At 40.1% G+C, this 20,004-nt stretch overlaps 1 protein-coding gene across 1 annotated transcript in view; it reads right to left on the bottom strand.

Annotated features, from left to right (window-relative positions):
• Positions 1-16,511, bottom strand: part of LOC309697354 (cadherin-4-like) — a 255,100-nt gene extending 238,589 nt beyond the window's left edge. The window contains exons 1-2 of the mRNA XM_082519216.1: positions 15,772-16,511; positions 14,435-14,546 (exon numbers count right to left, since the gene is read on the bottom strand). Of these exons, the coding sequence (XP_082375342.1) occupies positions 14,435-14,546; positions 15,772-15,828 (169 nt within the window). The 5' untranslated portion in view covers positions 15,829-16,511. The remainder of the gene's footprint in view (positions 1-14,434; positions 14,547-15,771) is intronic.
• Positions 16,512-20,004: the final 3,493 nt, after the last annotated feature.

Raw genomic sequence — 20,004 nt, 5'->3', positions numbered from 1 at the left:
GAGGCAAACTGTTGCAAGTGTAAATGATAGAGGTGGCTAAACAATATCAAAGGCGTAGGAATGTGCAACAGAAAAGAAACACATAGACTCAAAAGTATGAAAAAATGAGAAATGAGAATCCCCAAACAATCTAATCTGTCCTTGAGTGCCCTCCTACTGCAGCATTGTTCTGTCAGAGCCAGATAAGTTGGGAGGCGCTGCAGTGAGTGAACAGAGGCGAGGAGAGAAAAGAGAAAATCAATGATAACAGTCTCCACTTGCCACAGTAAAGGACTGGTATGTGTGTGTGTGTGTGTGTGTGTGTGTGTGTCTGTGCGTGTGTGTGTGTGTTGAATGAGGGTATCAGACTTGCACTGACATTCTGGTGTGGATATAGGGGCATTGTTGTATTTGTGCAACAATTATTAACAATCCAAAAATAATAATAACACCACCATACAAGGTCCAATTTTACAAACACTTTTTCACTTTCCTTAGTATCCACAGGAAGCTTGCTCTGTGGTCAAATACTAGATGACAGACACAAAAGGAGCCAGTTCTTTCAAGTTCATATTCAAATCCCTTTTCCCATGATGATGGTATGAGAATATTTTATGCTTAATGTGCAGACGTCCCATCAGATGGATGTAATATATACAACCTCTTTGTCTTCCACCTTAGGTCACTCATCCAAGGCCCGCTTAATTCATTAAACACTATCTTAAGTGGCCAAACTGATGGACTTCCATTATTCAAAAAGTTTCATAGCAAGTCCTGCAATACAATTACCTCTGAGAACTGGTATCTAAATTAAAGTTAAATATTTAGAAAGTCTTCCTAAAGCTGCTAGGGGGATCGAGCTGGATGTTTTATGTGTTCATTTCCAAGATAAATCTGACTGCAAACAGATGAAGAAGAACATAATTTGCTGTGTGTGTTCTGAATTTCCTCAGCGCTGCGGTGTTCTCTGTCTAAACACTCAGTGGTTAGAAAGCATGATTGTGCTTGTCCACATTCAAATTCTGACACACACACTCAGACTTGATGGTGGATTTACAACTGACCACATCCATCTTTAACCATTTCACAAGAAAATGTGAAGCTGATCCATTTGTTACATTTGTATTTGTATGCAACAGGAACTAGACTAAGACTAGTCACAATGAGCTGATGAAAGAAACCAATTCTGTTAATGAGAAGAAACTAAAACCACCTGAAATAGAGGCAATAGTAAAAAAGAATAATAGAAAACTGACAGGATACTGAGGACAATCAGTCAATGATTCATTCCATCAATGATGATAATTGCCATCCACTCCATTACTTTAGTCAGCTGGATGTTGATAGCCTCACAAGTGTGAGTTCACAAATTTTGATTCATTCATTACGGTCACACAAGGAATTTTTTCAGGGTCCTGTGAGGGCAAACCAAAATTATTCTGAAGGCAATAAGGGCAAACCTTAGCCCAGCAACAGTGCTTTGTTTGATTGTAAAAATGCTTAACCACCTTCGCTGGTTTTTGACTTTGTTTCAGCTTTTTGAGGTAGAAAAAGAATCCACCAAATCACTCCCTGAAGCTTATTAGCCTGGTTGCTCCTGACAGGGTTCATTCTGCATATATTACAAAGTGCATGAGTATGAAATTTACCAATACGTGTAGTCATATGTGTACATATTACAAATTACTTGAAGAACTAGTTTATAGAACAGTTCTGTATCCATCTATCTGTACATCTATCTATCTTAATATACACAATGAGAGCTACGTGTTCTGTTAAGTGCAAAGAGTTCCTTTGTTTTTGGCATAGATTAGTGCTTCAGCTGTGAGGAAAGGACAGCCCAATTTGTCAAGAGAGTGCATGGAGCTAATCACATCAAAAGAACTGCTACCCAGTATAATATCAGCCCATGAGCAGGATGCCTAATTCATTAGTCTGCATTTGCAGGACAAATCACTTCTATGCTGACATACAAAAGTACCACACACACAAGCGAGATGAGGCAGTAAACTTGTAGCGGCCTACTGGCATGAAATAAATGACAATGAAAATATCTGATTTGATGATATTTTCCGTGCAGTGGCTCTCGCCGTAAATCTCATGCAAGGTAAACTGATGCTGCAATGCATACTGCAGCAGTCATGTTTATGCAAATGTGTGTGCTTCAAAGAAAAATGACCTTTTCTCTATGGCACATTGATTTAGAGCACCTTACCCTATAGCTGCTTGAGAAGAATTATGGATCCAATGGATGAAAGATGTGTCTTCCTCTAAGAAGAAGCATTTACAGTATGACGAATACTCTACCTTCTTAGCTAAAACAGAAATGAGCTGTGCCCTTCAAATCAGTGTCATTTATCTCCATTTTCTCTGGCCACTGGGTATCATATCCGAGTCAGCATTTCTGCCCACCTTCCCCTGTGAAGACAAGCCCTCCTCCGAGGTTTTTCTGGCCAGAGACGAGATTACTGTTAAGGTGGTAGACCACAGTTATTTAAATTCCTGGATCAAAATCTTGCCAGCTGGTAGGTGTGAACCACAGCGCTAAGATATTTATTGACTAAACAGAGTCATTAAACTGCAGCATGCAAAGCACACACACTTTACAGCCAAAGCTAGCAAGTAGCTAGAGAAACGCTTTCTTTTTTTATCTTGACTTTTTAAAAAAACGCAACAGCTATGATTTAGTGATCTTATAGGAAACCTGTATTGAGTGTACATTTTACATATTTAATAAGGTAGATATCATAAAAGCCCTTAGATGCTGCCTGTCACATGGTGTGACTACACTGTTCCATAAATCCTTTTCCTCAGTGTTGTTGTTGTGAATACTGTAGCATGATGAAGCCAAGTCTTTTATCAGCATCCCCATCAACGTCTTTATTCTGCATTATTGTTCGATTTTATCCTGTTCATCTCATTCAGAGGAAGAGAAAACTTTCTCAAGTCTTCATCAGCTGGCACACACAATTACACACGGCTTTGCACTTGCACCAGTTTTCCCATAAATAAACGCACACGCTTATGCGAAAACAAACAAAGAACAAATTCCTGATTCCAAAGCCATTTTCTTAAAAACACAACGGGAACTGTCAGATTGCTGTCGCGAAACTTTGTGATTTACCAAACTATGAATAATTTGTGCATAAATTAAGTGAAGGGATAATGAGAAATGCCACGCTTCTGTGATGAGAGGAAATGGAACGCAGCAGTGGCCAATCAACTCGTGAAGATTGGAAATAGAATTAACAACTTCACCTGACATAAGAAACATGCAGGGATGAAAAACCTGACTGGAGAGTCAATAAGCTTTCATGCTCTGGTGTCTGACCAGCTGTAAATGAAGGGGCAGGAGCTTCTGTGTGCACATGCGGAGATGAGCTGCTAAAGATAAGATGCACTGCCTCCTTAGCTGTCTTTCCTAGCTGCAGGGGATTCTGTTTCTCTGTTCTCTCCCGAGCTTTGAAGCTCTAATGCCTCTGATCTGTCATCTATCTCTTGCCTCCCATGCTGTCCGGTGCGTGTCTGCTCATGAGCACGACGATATGACAGCACTGCAGCCAACACACAGCGAGTCAGGTGGCCAAACCCTTCTTTTAGAACAGACAGTCTCTGCTAATGTAAATTTATTAAAGATCCTGGCACTAATGAAACTGTTAAATAGTAGCTGGCTGCTGTGAAAGGTGTGTCATTTTGTCCAGATTACCCTGCCACAGTCTTTGAAAGTGTATGCATTTATAACCAACGGAAATCAGATGTTTCTCAGGGGGGTGTGCTAGTGTGCTGATGTTTTCAATTACAGCCATGCTCAGCTACCGACTACTTGATTATACGGAAGGCCCTGGCCACCAGTGTAGAGCTGAAAAACCAACGTGTCTGGCAGTTCAGTGGATCCAGATTTTTTTTTCCCTTTTTGCTAGTACTGGTGGGTGATCTGCACTATGTGAGGAACCCTGACAATACCCCCCCCCCAACAAAACTAAAAAAAATCCTTCTTGCTCTCCCACAACCTGGGGGTGTCTGGCTGGGAGGCATGTCAGCATGTATCTCCCTACAGTCTGTCTCTTTGCCACCGTGGCAAATCAATTCTTAATAAACCATCTGAAAGCTTCCTCTGCTATACCTTTCATTTCCCCTCCTCAAAGCTGCAGGGCAAATTAGCCTGCCAAGAGGATGATAGGGAGCAAGCGGCAGAAGAAAGCAACCGAGAGGGGGATGAAAAAAACGACCCAACACCTACAATTAAATTAACAAATCACTGTTCTTAATTAATCGGGGAATTACAAGCAGAACTGTGGGTTTGAGACGTGACTGACATGGCTAGCACTCCCTGCATCTGCTTTTGTTAGTGCTGCTGGGGTGGGGAAGAGGAGAGAGGTAAAGGGGGAGAGGAAAGGCAGATGAAAGCTTAATAAAAACTCTCCGCAGAGCCCCCTGAACAGAATAGCGAGAACGTTACCTCTACTCCTCCCCTTCTTTTCTTTGGTTTCCTTTTGCTCCCACTCTCTTATCCTTGTCATTCCTCCCTTACTTACGTCTTCTCCTCTCCCACTCTAACTAGCTATTTCCTTTCCCTTTTCCCCCTTACCTTCTCCCTGCCCCGTTCTCCCCCGCTTTGCTTTTACTGGTTCTCAAACCCATGCTTGCTAATGAGGTGTGGGATTGACAGCTGGATTACACCATCGCTTTGTAATCCTTTCATTTCTCTATGTAGGATAATCACACCGCAGACCGGGGCCTTACCTCCTGCCTCTAGGGGCAATCAACAATGTGTGTGTTTACATAAAAGCAGATGCATGTGTAATATTCAGTTAACTGTGAGTAAAATGTCCTGAGGTTAATGCAACTTTCGTTATCTTGACTGCACACCGGCTCAGAGTATGTCAATCGTCAAGCAAGACCACCAGAATTTTGCGACGTAGCCTACGAATGAATGAGTATTTATATATTATCGTGTCCATGCTTCAAGCAGCAAAAGTAGTCCATCTGCTTGCCTTCCAGCCTGTCTACATCTTCTCATCCCTTCTCCCTCAGAGATGAGCAAATATTGTCTTCCCTTTAACATAGCTGCTCCTTTAGCCCTTCTTCCTCTCTACCATTTCTCCTCCCTTCGTCCCCATCCCTTCTTTACCCCAACTCCCTCACAGGAGCTTGTTCCCTATGCGGCCACAGGATTCACTTTGTTTTTGATCATTCTCAGACTCAGAGCTAGACAACTTATCTGCTACTCTACATTCTCCCGGGCCCAGAGGAGAAAAGCAGGGCCTTTTATTACCCTCGCTTTTTGCCTCTTCCTCTGATGTGCAGAAAGAGACAACAGTCAGATAGGGAGAAGAAGCAGAAAGAGATTCAGGCCAGTGTGCTTTTAAAAACGTGTTGGTCCCAAGGCTTGAAATGGCTGTCTCATAGAGTTTGACCAACAGTATCACAGGGCTTTTAAAGTCTTACAAGCAAAAATGCTACATTGTCACAAACCAGTATTTGCCATTATACTCAGGGCTCAAAGTAACAGTTCTCCACAGCAATCATCCACTGTATTCTAGGATAAGCATGTGACCTTGATGTTGGAATCAACTGCAGGTTCAACAAATTAATATTCTTCATGGTTGTGGGTTGGGGTTTTTTTTTTTTTGATTAAGTAAGAGAATAATGTGAACATGAATGCAACAAACAAATCCTGATTGTAAAAAACTGAGCTGAATGTTTTTAAAGCACAGTGCTAGACTAGTGGCCACTGCAGAAATCCACAAGAGATTCACTACATCCTTGTGAATTGCACTATAACCCTTTATCCAACAACCTTCATCTGTTTATAAGGTTCATTGTTTAGTGCTGTGCAAATGTTGACTGAGTAACTGACTGTGTCCCAGTTATTAACACTCAACGAGAGCAGTTGCCACTATAATGATCTGTCTGACAGAATTTTGAACGCATTTGAATTTTATAGGGAAAGAGGAACAACACTGAGTTTCGCAATACTATGCGATTTCTACTTTGTTATCACAGAATTTAAAAATCATTTTTAGGAAAATCATATTCTGGAAAAAAGCAAACAGTTTCCTTTTCCTGCAGATCTCAAACCTCAAATTTACTGCCTGTCTTGGACTTTGTGAGCAACGTGCACGGGGTTTTAACTGTGTTAACTTTGACACACTAGAATACCACAAGGAAGTATATGAATGCCAACATGGATGTGGAAACCTATTAAATTATTCACACCAATATCTAACATTTTAAGGCCATGTACGATAGATTAAAGCTGAGGTACGCATCAGATTTTCAAGATCAGAGATGACTTATTCTGCTTCACACTTCACACTTCTGCATTATTTTAGTATTGTTATTGTTTAGAATCAGAACTGCAGTTTTGACAGAAGAAGTGGCTTAATAAGTAACTGTCTCAAATTAAATCAAATCAAATCAAATCAAATCACTTTTATTGTCACATCACATGTGCAGGTACATTGGTACAGCACATGTGAGTGAAATTAGTGTTCATTAGTGAGAAAGGTGTAAAGCAAATGCTTACTGGCTCTTCTCATAGTTGTAGTTTTTCTTAAGATATCAGTTCTCATTATAGTTTAATTTTGGACTGAAATTTGTAACAATTTACATTTAATAATTGGAAAATAATAATAGCTGACAGATAAGGATTTGTGTAAACTGCCCACAATAGTAAAACAATTTAACATTTGAAAACAACCTCAAAGAAATTTCTACCAGCTAACACAGCCCCATACTACTGAGAGAAATGGGAATTCCCCTTTTGGGGAAATCAATAAAGTCTGTCAAAAAGCCAACATCTATCTTGACATGAATCAACAGAAACTGTTTGCAAAGACCTGGGCTCCTCTGAAAGCGCCTTTGTGAGCCCCTTATTAGCTTTTAGCCTGTCGAATAGCGTAGGACCAGACACCATGGGACTCATCATTGTCTTCTGATTAATTAACATTACTGGCACTGTGTTTGTCGACCCCCAGCTCCCCAGCTATCCTTTTCTTCCTCTGTCCCCTGTGTTCCCGCATAGTTTTCTTGTTCAGAGGCAATGATTCGCCTATGTGCTGAACTTAAGAACTTAATGGAGAACGTTCGCAAGAAGAGCAAGACACAATTAATGATTATCAGGCGGCCATGTCTTCTGAGGACTTCCATCCTTAGTTTAACCAAAAACAAGGGATCTTTAAGCAAAGGGAATGGGATATAAGATTTTAATGCTCTTGGATTTGCCCTGCCCACAAAGAGATCATAGAAATCTACTCTTGATTAGAAAAGGGTGCGAAATGGACAAAAGTCCATTAATTAAAAATAATGATCTCAGTTTGGGGAAACTAGGCAAACTGACCAGATAGGTGAGAATATTGTTTTCATACCGCTGTTATGAAATATTTTCACACAATAGTCCTAAATGAGATTTTACTATTTTAAATTTAATTATGTTTTGTTATAAGAAACTCAAGTTTAACAAAATTGAGGAGAGACAAATCATCCAAAGTGAGCTCATGCATATTTAATTATCTCAGTGCTAAAACAGTAATAGAAATTAAATTTGAAGCAGTACATCAAAAGAATCCTCAACTAGAAAATGGTAGTTGTGTCTTTCAACAACATTGCTTTCCCATAAAAAAATTGAGAATGTGATAAAGGTGTGGCAGCTGGATCATCATTTTTTGGGTTGCTTTCAGAGTGACTTGATTTCCAAGTGAATCAATTAGGATCTAATTAAAATCCTGCCATAGACAAACTGAGGAATTAAGAATGAGTGGGCAGGATTAGACCACAACAGTGTCTGGGTGTAGGCCAGAGCTACAGAGTAGTGGGCAGCCTCAAAGTATCATAATGTGTTGCTGTTTTTCCTTTTGTGTCTTTTCATAATGAACAGCATAAAATAGCACCATAAATGCTAAAATGCTGGCTGTTTCAGGGAACAGAGCCTTATCGTATACTTCCTTTTCAACCCTGATCAGAGGAAAGTGTCTGTCCTTCTGTACCCCACCCTTTATTTCACTCTCCTCTCTGGCAGTAGCCTAGCTTAAAGACATGGTCACTGTGACTCTTGAGGAAAGAGAAAACAGTCTTGTAAGCTTATCATTATCCTGCTGGTGTAATCCCTGTCCACCACATTGCAGCAAAAGAGCAGCCCTGGGAGTGCCTTGCATTCCTCTTGCTCCTTGTGAAAAAACTATTTCACCAAAGACAACAGGGACACCTTACAACAGCTCCTCCGCAGTCTTAGACTTTATGCTGCAAAAAAGAAAAGAAAAGGGGGAAAAAATAATCTTTTTAACCTTAGACAAAATGTGCATGTGTGTAAGACAGAGGGAGGGCAAGAGACAGAGCCCTAGTAGTGTCCCCTTGTCATCTTACAGCCTTCAGAGCCCATGCAGACCATCTGTGCATTAAAGAGGTAGAGCCCAAGCAAAGTATTTAAATGGGTTTAATGTCTTCAAGAGGGCCATAACCTTGGTCCTGTAGAAGCCCAGAAGACCCATCATACCAAGGCAGGAGGTCTCTTAATGTACAAAGCAGATGACAAGGATACAGAGTTCACACACACCACCGAGTAACTCAATCTGCAGGAAGTCTCTCACATTTTTTCATTCATTCTCGTTTTCCCTTTTACCCCTGTCACCCTTGTCCCTCCTCCCCAAACAAAAGGAGAAGATGTCAAAAAATCCCATTAAAAAATAATGGCCTCCACCTGCTTTCTTTCTTTTCTCATTCCCTCCTGCTTGCCTTTCTAATGACCAGCTTGGAAAAATCTGGAGGTTTCCTGCTATGCACAGATCACCAGTCAACCACCCCAGTGCACAGTACATTCGGCGACAAAATGCACACACCGAGCATGCAAAAGCACATAACCACTCCGCCGCATGATTTCCCAAGCCTTATAGTATTCATCAAAGGGCAGGTTTGCAGGTGTACCCCTCATCCCACCAACGCTCCTCATTAATCTCATAAACCACTTGCGTCTAGACTTTAACAGGGGAAGAAATGTTCAACCATGTGGTTAAGTCATCTATATGAACCTCTCTGAAAAATCCACACAAAATTCTCTGAAACAGCTATAAATCACACATGAGGTTGCAAATTAAGTAAATAAATGTCAACTGGATATTTGTAAGAGCTCCCTGAGGTCAGATTAGTCTTTGGTCTGACGGTCATAAACCAGCACCTGAAGTGTCTTCACTGCTTTACAAAACGTCCAACAAATGTCAGCCCTGTGCTTTTCTGCAATCAATAACCACTGAAAACAGGACTGTGTGATCTTTTCTCGATGGCTGAATATCCTTACAAAATTACCCATAAACCATGTAATGATTGAAACAGATGGTGTGGACAGAATAAAGATTTGTGTGGTATTTTGCACCATAAGAAAGATTTGATAGTTTTATGGGAGAGCGCAGCACTGATTCTTCTTAACGCTACAACTGATGAGATATTCCTGCAGTGTATGTTTTAACTGTTAGACAATAGTTCAAAAAACAAAAGCTCTTTTCCTTCTTTAGATTTACATATTCACATAACAAAATGTGGTGGGCCTTGAATGATTACAGGATATGTAGAAAACTGTTGGCAGTAGCTGATTAAACCAAAGGATTACTCAAAAGAATATTGTGAGATACAATGAATAAAAACTAGTAACAAAGGAAAGAAAACAATGTGCATGATTTAAGAAGATGACTACTGCATCAACTATTCCAATTTGACCTGTACAATATATCAGTTGACCAAAATCACATAGTTTCTCCAGCAGCTCCAACTTCACTGTTTGAAATAGTCACTTCATTATCTGCAGCACAGCATGCATCACAGCAGAGTAGATGGTACTGTAGAGTTCAGCAATGTTTTTACTGTAAGTTATTCACTAGTTTTGGAGCAACTATGCTGTAAAGTTAATAAATAATGAACCAATCATGAAGCATTTGATATCCACGTCTTTTTTTTTTTAACTTCTTAAAGTCTGCATCAGCATTGGCTGCAAAATCTAATCTCCATGAGGACACCTGTCTGCTATCGATCCAGATAAAACTACAGGCTGTTTGTCAAGAGATTTGGGGCAAAACAGGTCATCAAAAGCATCTAACTGTGTTTGAGGGTGTAGGGATAGAAAACAAAATGGTGCAGGAAGGGCAGGAAATGTTACCCTAATTCATGGCATATTATTAAAACCTGTAAGGCACAGCATCTGTTAGTGTATTTGTAATGGCGTGCCATTTTTTTTCATATGGAAATAGTTCTGTGCATTAAACTGGGGGTGAAATTGATACTTACTGTATATCAACTTCTGAGCTTCAAGTTGAAAAATGATGTTAAGAATGCAAAGCCTATAGCAATAACAGCCCAGCTATTGGATTTTGAAAAATCACCTTAAGTCTCATAGGAAAGCCTCACTAACCAAGGCATGTGAGACTCATCACCCAGGGCCTGCTGGGAGAGATTTTCGGGAAATAATATCCTGGAAAAAAATTACAGCTCTTAACGTTTTGTTTTATTCAGAATTCGAAGTTCTCTGTTGTATATTTGCTCGTATTAGGGCATTCTCAAAATGAGCAAAACTCAGAGTATGCTAGAAAATACTATAAATGTGACAAGAAAAAAGTGGCACTGAGGGGAGAGAGAAAGGATGTGGGTCAGAGAGGCAAGTCATAGATTTATACGGCATCAACTGAAGTTGGAATTTCTACTGAATGGTAGCATCCCTGTCTAAGGTGAGAGCTGGTGTATATTTATGTGTGCGCATGGGAGGGAGCGGAAGAGAGAGAGCGAGTATGAGATATAGAGAAAGAATGCTTTGTGGATCAGAAAACATGTTTATGAGTCGGGACAAAGGAAAACCATTCTATTAAAAACAGAACTGGTCACCTTAATAGAGACATTCAGACGCTCTGGCTGATATCACTGGAGGGGTCTCGTTTTCAGCACGAATCTGAGCATCAGTGGAGGTTCTAAAAACAGTGACAACTGCAGGAAAAATCTACAGTTCTTTCTGAGAAGCTGCACCGTGGATGTCAGCATCCTTAAAGCTCAGGTACTGACATGTCAAAAAAGAAGGACCTCGCAGAATTCATCAACTATGTCCCCATGTTCTCTCTCTCCCTCTCCTCTCTCACTAAACTCAGACAAATACCACCACAGTCGCAAACACAGAAAGTGAGGGCTGCCCAAAACCACCAGTAACCCAAACAAAGTCCAAGGTCAGCAGAGTGGGCTCACTGAGCTGAAACCACCAACCCTGGCTTTCATTACCAGGAACAGAATCAGCAAAGGGATGCAGGGACACATGGGATGAGGTTACATTCACCAGCTCTGTTTATCTCTATTGGGTTGGCTTGAGTCCAACTCATAGCTTCTCTCTCATTTGCGAGATACAAAAACTCCAAATGTGTTGATCCAAGCATCAACACTTTAAATTATTGTACAACTCACTGTTTGTCTGCAGAAACAGAGAAGAAATAGGACCTTTCTCTGAGTTGTGTTTACTTGTGTTATACTGATTTTACAAGTAATTATTCAGTGTTAAAGGTCTTGGAATAATGTGCTAGGAGAAGCTGTCATAGGTCTGATCAAAACAAGGCATAAAAAACGGGACATCGTTAGCACTCGATGTGTCATGCATACATATACTAACAATATTAGGAAAAAGCACACACAGAGACTGAAAAAGACCTCGCATTTTTTAAAGACGTTAACTCACCCTCTTAAACCCCTCCTATAACTATAAAGACAAACATGGCATTTGCCATTATCAATACTGAGTGTGCTGCTAATATGTGCATGTTAAAAGTATAACAATCCTCAAAAGTGTTGCATTTAGAGCAGCCTTATAATCAATCAGAATCCATTATGCAGTGTGCTGTTTAATGTGTGTTTCAGCTATTAACTTTGGAACTGGCATGGGTTTCCAGATAAATAAAGAGCAGATCAATTCCCACAGCCAGAACAATGCAGCGTGCAGAATTAATTCTTTTTAATGTTTATTGGATAGATTGTGCTTGTCAGCGAAACAGTTGGCCACAATGCACAGAACATTTAGAGGATGATCTAAATGAGCACCATTGTTCCAAAAAGACCAAGAACAATATTACTAATAATAATAATAATAATAATAATAATAATATGAAGAAGACAAAGAAGAGGACTGAGAATCTCTAAGTGACCAAACTAACACCACCCAAAAGAAAGAAAATATAAATGGCTGATGGCTGACTATAAACATGCCAATAACGTTTTTCTTGTCAAATGTAAACCACAATATAAAAATTTAATAAATAAATAACATTCCACAAACTTTGGAATATTGGGGTTCCATACAAATTTCATTTTGACTTTACAAAGAGATTTCACTGTGGCCTTGAACATTGTTTTAGGAAATTTTGGTCATCAGAGTAACTGAAAATTATAAAATGTGAACTGTAAAACCTTCCATCTCCGGTTACTGACCTGCTCTGTGGGCTCAGGCATTTTACCCATCATGGTCAAGGTCCCAGTTCTGTCCTCCCCATTAGTCTCCCCAGTGAGATTAGACTCCCACACAAGCACACACATACACAAATTATTTATATATATATATATATATATATATATATATATATATATATATATATATATATATATATATATATATATAGACATACATATATATGTGTGTGTGTCTGTGTGCACGCATGTGTGCCTGAGTGGGTGTCATTACTTCTGCCCCTATCTGACGGTTTTGGGTTAAATAATGTTATTATTAAAGTTTTTCCAGAGCTGCTCCCTTGCCTTCCTCCAGTGACACCCTTACCAGCTATAAATCAGCTGCCTGAGTCCTGCAAATCACATGGAGTGAGTGTGTGCTTGTCTAAATGTGTGTGTGTGTCTGCTTGACCACTGCAGCTGTATTCTCAAACACACATGAAGATGACACTGCAGCTGTGAACATTTCAAGCAACGCCGATGAAAACTATTGAATGCGAAACTTTAAGAATGTGCTTTCCGTGTGACTTGAAAGTAACCTCGCAAATAAACTATAAATCTGATTTATGAGCAGATATCATGATGGGTTTGCTGTGATCGTGTGAACCTGACTTTAGTATGGTTTACATTAGGAGGGAAAGTGCCATGAAAATGATGCTTAGGCCTCTGTTGTTAGTGGTAAAATGAATTCCTAACACTGAAAGCAACCATGTTAGACCACTAAAGATTAGTTTATGTGTAGAGTGAGAAAGAGAGACAATTTCATCTACCTGAGACCAAACTAGATAAATAATGCTCTGTGAAATAAATGGCTTCTGTGCAGCAGTGATGGCTCATTCCGTGATTGTTTGTGATTGTGTTGACACCCCCTGCTGGGCTGAAGACATCACTACCACACTGAGAGCAAGTTCACTGCCAGTGACAATGTCCCGCATCCAATCCCACTCCCAGCCAAGATATAATATGCTGAAGTTAATGAAACACTAAAATCAAGCTGATATCTTCTTTCACTCTTATATCACTCCAGCAATGAACACAGACAGATAACATAAAACAAGCAAAAAAATAATGTACTGTATCATTTTATATATCCTTAAATCAAAATTTCACTGGTGTATGTGTGCGTGCGTCTGTGCACGCGCACACTCAGGAAAAAGAGTCTAGACAGCTGTATCCCCGGCAGGTCTCTCACAGCTAAGGAGAGTGAGAAATATATACCGCGCAGCTGCCGAAGACACAGTCGACCCACAAAAGAGCTATTGTGCGCCCACAGCAAAACAATACAGCTTAGCTGAGCTATGAGGAAAAAAAACCATTGGAATCAATAGAGAATTGCAATTAGCCCACATTGGCAGGAGCAGTGCCAGATTAGACACAGGATGTCGATTCCATTTCCTGCACTATAGGGCCCTCAAACTTGGTTGGCTCATTGTGTAATTGGAACAATACAAATACATTTGGGAAAGATGGAGTGTGAAGGTGATAGTGCTAAAAATTACTGTAATGAAGATAAAGATGATGATAATACTCTTAAGACACTGAACAAGGTCAAAAACACAAAAATAAATGCAAGCGGGTATAACCCAAAAGTAACAGGCAAACATTTACAGCATCATTGCATAGAATATAAACAAATGCATGGATGCGTGTTACTACATGAGTTATATTTTTACAACATCGCACTGCAACAACAGACCAGGGTAATTACGAGCACAAAATTGCTCCAGTTTGCAATTTCTGACATCACACGAGCTTCACATGTACATACCCATGTGACTAAAATGATTATTTTTACATTTCCACTTTTACGACAATTTTCCAAATGCACAAGTGGTGCTTCGGTAATCTTAAAAGCAACGTGGCCAAGCACTGAAAGAAAACACATCACCATACACACCTCCTTTTACTTCCTTCAGTGCAAACAATGAGGTCTTTTGCTCACCCTCTCTCTAGCCTTGACAGAATGCAAAATAACTGACTTGCTAATTAAAGGGCTTACCTTTAAGTATGCCCTGACCTTGCAGTACATCCCTTGAAATCAGCACAGAGTAGAAGCTTTGTGAGAAGCCAGGTTGGCAGGGACCTTTGGAAGCGTGCACCCCATTATTCCTCTGGAAGAAAAAAAAAAACATTGAAAGACATCGATAAACATGGATTCCATTGATTTCTTTCCTCATTTTTGGCTCCAAGCTTTGGAGAAAAGCAGCATAAAGAACAGTTAGCAGAAATAAATTCAACAAGTTTATCAACTCTTTCTGCTTGTGGCTAGATGTGATGCTGATTAAATGGTCACACAGTCCAATGTCAGTGATAAAATGTGCTGTGTTAGTCGCTCCATGAAGAAACCACCCCAGACAAAATGAGGACAGATGTAGTTAAAAGTATTGTACTCAGGCTTAAGTGACACGCGCGCGCGCACACAGGCAGCACGCGCACAGAGGAAACCTGCATGAATGCAGAATAATTGTCTCCCTGCTTATTGTGGGTCTTGTACTAACGGAGAGGTCCAGGGATATGAGGGGGGAGCAGCACGCCTGTGCGCACTAATCAAACGGTCTGCAGTCAACTTTGCACCCAGCATTTAGCGCTCACTGTTGTTTAAATTAAACGATCTGACCCACTACAGCCATGGCACACAAGCAAATGCACGCGCCCGCACACACGCACGCACACACACACACTAGCAAGATTGGCTGGACAGGAATGGAGGTTCAACACACTGCGGGGGCATACCGCAGGAGCACAACATTTTTTCAGTCTTTTTCCGATATCCATATAGCAGGAGAGCAATTGCCTCCGTCTGAGGCGGCGGAGAGAGAAAGATTTAGGAGCTACTCCGAGCTCCGTTAATAGTCCACTGGCGCCGACTTAATTCTGGATTCATGAAATGACGAAAAAGGCTGAAAAACACTACATAACTTTAAAGTTAACTTTTGCAAAGGCATCGCTTTTTTGACAAGTGAAACTTAAGGGGATGGTGGGCTGTAGCTTAAATAAGCGACATGACCAAGTCAGTTTGAGAAAAGAATAAAGGTATCACCTTGGGTGAATAACTTGTGCCGTGATTTAAGTTGTGTATGACAAATGATGATGACCTGCCAGCGATTTAGAGAAATACTGACAAGGCTTATACGGAGCGGACCTCGAGACTTACTTTTTTTCTTTTTATACACTGAAATTCATTAGGGAACCAATTAGCGTGCCTACTTGTAGGGGGATAACGGCGAGCCCCGCGTTGCTGTACCAACACACACCACGGCTTCCTTCTGGCTGCATGACTTTATTCGAGCTTATGTGCTGTATCAGAAGCTTTAGTAAAAAAATGAGAAATCTCACCCAGAATGTGTCAAGAAGAAGGGCTGCTGTCAGGACCAGAGCGAAGTCAGTTCTCATCGTGGCGAGGAAGCGACTCAATGCTGCCCGGACAAAAGAACCAGAAAGAGGGTCGGTTCGTATTTTTCTTTTCCAAAAATTATTCCCCCTTTCTCGGTCAGACTGTTAGTTACGTCCCTCTGCGCGCTTAGTGAGTGTGCTGCCCCGAGTTTCCCCGGCTCTCTCATCTGCAGGTGAGCGCTCCGCTCAGCACCAAGGCGCAGCCAGCGTCACTCTCCAACCCCTCCTATCACTCGGTGCAGGAAAACTCCACACACGCACTTAAAGAAACACTCGTTGGCGCTTTGGATCAAACAGACGCACTGCTAACGTCTTTCCGAGGACCCCGACATTTCAAATCCATGTCCTATTGCGAAGGCGTCGCAGTTTTATGGTCGGATGAAATATGCCCAAACATATGGCAAACTCGTCAAACATCAGCCATCAAACTTCCAGCATTGCTTTACAAGCATGTAGCTTTAACATATGTTCATTAATAGATTTCTCCAGTTAACCAGTTGCACGAATGTGCGTAGTTTGAGTAAACGGAGTAGGTCAGGGTTGGTTAAAACAAGGTAGCATGTGCGACATATTGGCGACTTAAAGCTCCAGGTGACCGGGACAAGTATTAAGAAAAGTGTGTTAAGAAAAAAAGAAATGAAGAACGAAGCGACTATTTTTTTAACATGACTCAACAGATGGTGTTTTAATAGCAAAATACTTTCCATTTATATTAATACACCATTAGTCATGCATTTTGCTGATTACTTTGAATAGTATCGAGGTTTGTGGTATGTCTTAACAGATGTACATTGAATTTTTTTTTTCTTTGTGATAATCTGAAGCAAAGTCTTCATCTGCCACAGTGAGGCCTGGAGGGGTTTAAATCCTTTATGTGGGTACAGAAGTTCAAAGATGTTAAACAGAACTTTTCATTTTGTTGACATGTGGAGTTACGGGATGAGACTGAGGCTCACACAATTTCAATACTGGCTGGCATTTGGCAAACTCACCAGAAATGTAGCCTTTGTTTTCAGCCAATCTAGTACGTTTTCTGAGACTATAAAAGAGAAAATTCACCAAAAGAAAAGTCTAGGTTAATGTTAATCAAATGTTAATTCAAAAGGTTTTTAGTGTGAATCAAAATGTCTGACAAAAGCTGAACTTAGCTTCTTTTTTCTTCAACTGCGCTGCCCCCCACCTGCTCCCCAAAAAGGTCTCCTAGCTAAAAAGGGCAGACAAGCCTATGTCCAAGAACTGGACCTTGCATCCCCATTAATCTGGGTCAACGTATTGCCTGCAGCCTATTAGTATAAGCAGGACATGTACCCAACCAGTTTCTTGTGGCTACAGAAAACCTTTCTGAACAAAAAAAAACATCATATTACAGAGGACGGACTGCCTTTCTGGCCTTTTGAGCTGCTAATGACCTTTATATTCTGGTGTCTGTAATTGGCAGACTGGTCTCCATATCTGCTTAGTGGACCAATAGGTTCTAACCTTGTGGAAAACTGTACAAGAGTGTATTCAACAAATTCCCTCTGTGCAAAATGTAGGCATTTTACCACCTCTCTCATCCCAGTCCCTTTGTCACAAAGATGAACATTCATACCCACAGTCCTTTATATTCCTCGTGGCTCTTGTAATATGCTGAAGGTTTCTGTCTGTCTGGTATGCTGTGACTGGCAGGTCTCACTTTCTCTTTATCTCTCTGTGTTGTTTTTGTGTCCAAGAGAGGGATTTAATATATGTGCATTAGAACAACACAGAACTCTGAGGTTTTGTAGTAATGCAATGTAAACTATGATTAATGCAGTGTTAAGATATGGATAAGCTTTATACACAGTTCTAACAATATTCAGCATCCATTCAGACAGTTTTGAAAGAAATGAGTCATGCTAGTATGGTGCAGGACAGCAGGTAGAAGGCCTCTCTGCAATATTTAAAATGAATCAGCTAAAGCAAAATGCAATATAGCCACATCTTATTGTGTGCACCACTTTTTATTAAAGAATAGCACCACTGGCAAGCCTACTGCTGGTTCACCGATGCCGAGGGCAAACAGCAGGAACTGTTCGGTTTGCATTTGCAAAAAGTTCTGATATAGCTTTAAAACAATTGATAAATAAACTCAATACTTCAAATTGACATTCAGTTATAAACTATTAAAAGACTTGGGAGTAAAACACAGAGTAGATTTTGAAACTGCACTTTCTCTCTAGTCACCAGCATGGCAACATGTCACATGTCAGGTAGGGTGTTGCAGGATGTATTCGCAGCTCGGCCCAGGAGGTCACAATTACAGGCTAAACACTGCCTGTGGAAACACAGCACTTGTTGATCTGAGTTTTCTCTCCCGTGAAAGTCACGCTACATGCCCACCCAACACAGTGACCTCCACGTACTTACTTTCTACTTTTAGAGGACACACTACTTTTTGAATCGTTGCTGAATGTTGGCATTAGATTTTAATGGTGTGCTGCAGAACTGCTCACTATGAGAACAATTCATCAGGACACTGCTCTGTTAGTCTGGGAGACCTTAACATTTTAGTCAGAGGACACCGGTGAAACAATCAAACTTGCTGTAAAGATATTTAAAATATACTTTAAAAATATCTTAATTGTTTTATGATTATTAAGCTGATAATGATGATGGTTGTTGTTGTTATTTTTAAGGTAGTTTCTAGGAAACAATGTGAGAAAACTGTGCAGTTTTGTTGGTATATTATTATACCTGCTTAATATGGTTTGCTGTCAAAACAGTATCACTTTTTTTTCCTGGTGTGTCACAACTGGATATTTGAAGTGGATCCCCTGGGACCTGGGTTTTGAGCTGTGTGCATTAGGTTTGTTACCACACTTGGTTGTTATCACACTTGGTTGGATTTGGATCTGAGGAGGCTGAAGACATGGCCAGTACCTGCATGTTCTCAGAGCTTTTCCTGAGCATTTTTCATTGTGTGGCAGAGTGCAGAGTGCTGTTGGGGATCAGTGGGTGTTGTTGTCATTCCTTGGTGTTCTTGGTCTACTAGAATGTTTATGTGGATAGCATATATCAAACTAATATCAATATGAATGCCAGGACCCAGGGTTGCCCAAAAGAACTTTGCATTTTAGAGAATCAAAGTTTGTCTGTCAGTCATTTTAATATGGAGGCTGTCTTCTTTTCTGGTTTTTTATTACATTATTTAAGAATTCTATATGAATATTATCTAATGCTTTTTGGCTTTTTTAGTGAGCTTTGACCTAATTTCATTGTGATGCTATGAACAATGTTATAATGACAATAAAGTATCTGATGTCCTATATTTGATCTAAAGTTTTGATCAGTTATTTATTTATGTCGGAATTAAGCGATAGTTCTCTACGCTTTCTCGGGATATTTCAGTTTTCTCATGAAACGATGAATCCAAGATTGAAATTTGTCAATCATATGTATGGATGTGGTTGACATTTACAGAATTTACAGAGGAGGTCTGGAGAAAGTTTTAACAGTGAGGGTCCACAGTTATCTGTAAAACATGGTGGAGGTTAAGTCATTGTTTGGGGCTGCATTGCAGCCAGTGGTGTTGGGGATGCAACAATGATCCCAAATACACTACCACTGGAGTAAAAGCATAGCTGGATAGAAATACACTATAAGTCATTGATTGGTCTGTGCAGAGCCTGGACATAAACATTACTGAAGCAGTGTGGGATCATCTTGACTGAGACAAACAAAAGGCATCCAGCATCCAAAGAAGAGAGAACTATTTCTGAAGACTACTGAAAGGAAATGCAAAAAGCGTGCCTAAGAGAGTTAAGGGTGTGTTGGACAATAAAAGTGATCATACCAAACATTCATGATCATCAGACCTGTACAAATTCAAACTCACCTTATATACTTTATTTTTATTTTTTGGTATGTTTCAATAAGTCATTGCTCCTATTTCCCATTTTCCTTGAAAAATTTAAAGAAATTAGCGGGTTACTCAATACGTTTGCACTGTAATATAAATAAGTTATGTTATTATGTTATAAGATTTTCATACATTCCATGCTAAACAACTTCTCATCCTCTAAAAAGAAGTGTGGTGGAGAGTGATTCTTTTCCCCCTTTATTTTCTTTGTGTTCTTTGTTTATTTCAAGTTTTGGGAAGACTGTTCAGAAGAAAGGCATTTAAACCAAACAAAATTATTCTTTGGGTGCAAATGG

This window comes from Aulonocara stuartgranti (genome assembly GCF_965226115.1).
Source record: "Aulonocara stuartgranti genome assembly, chromosome: 20".
Classification (NCBI taxonomy): domain Eukaryota; kingdom Metazoa; phylum Chordata; class Actinopteri; order Cichliformes; family Cichlidae; genus Aulonocara; species Aulonocara stuartgranti.
This window is presented reverse-complemented; position numbering and strand designations above follow the sequence as displayed.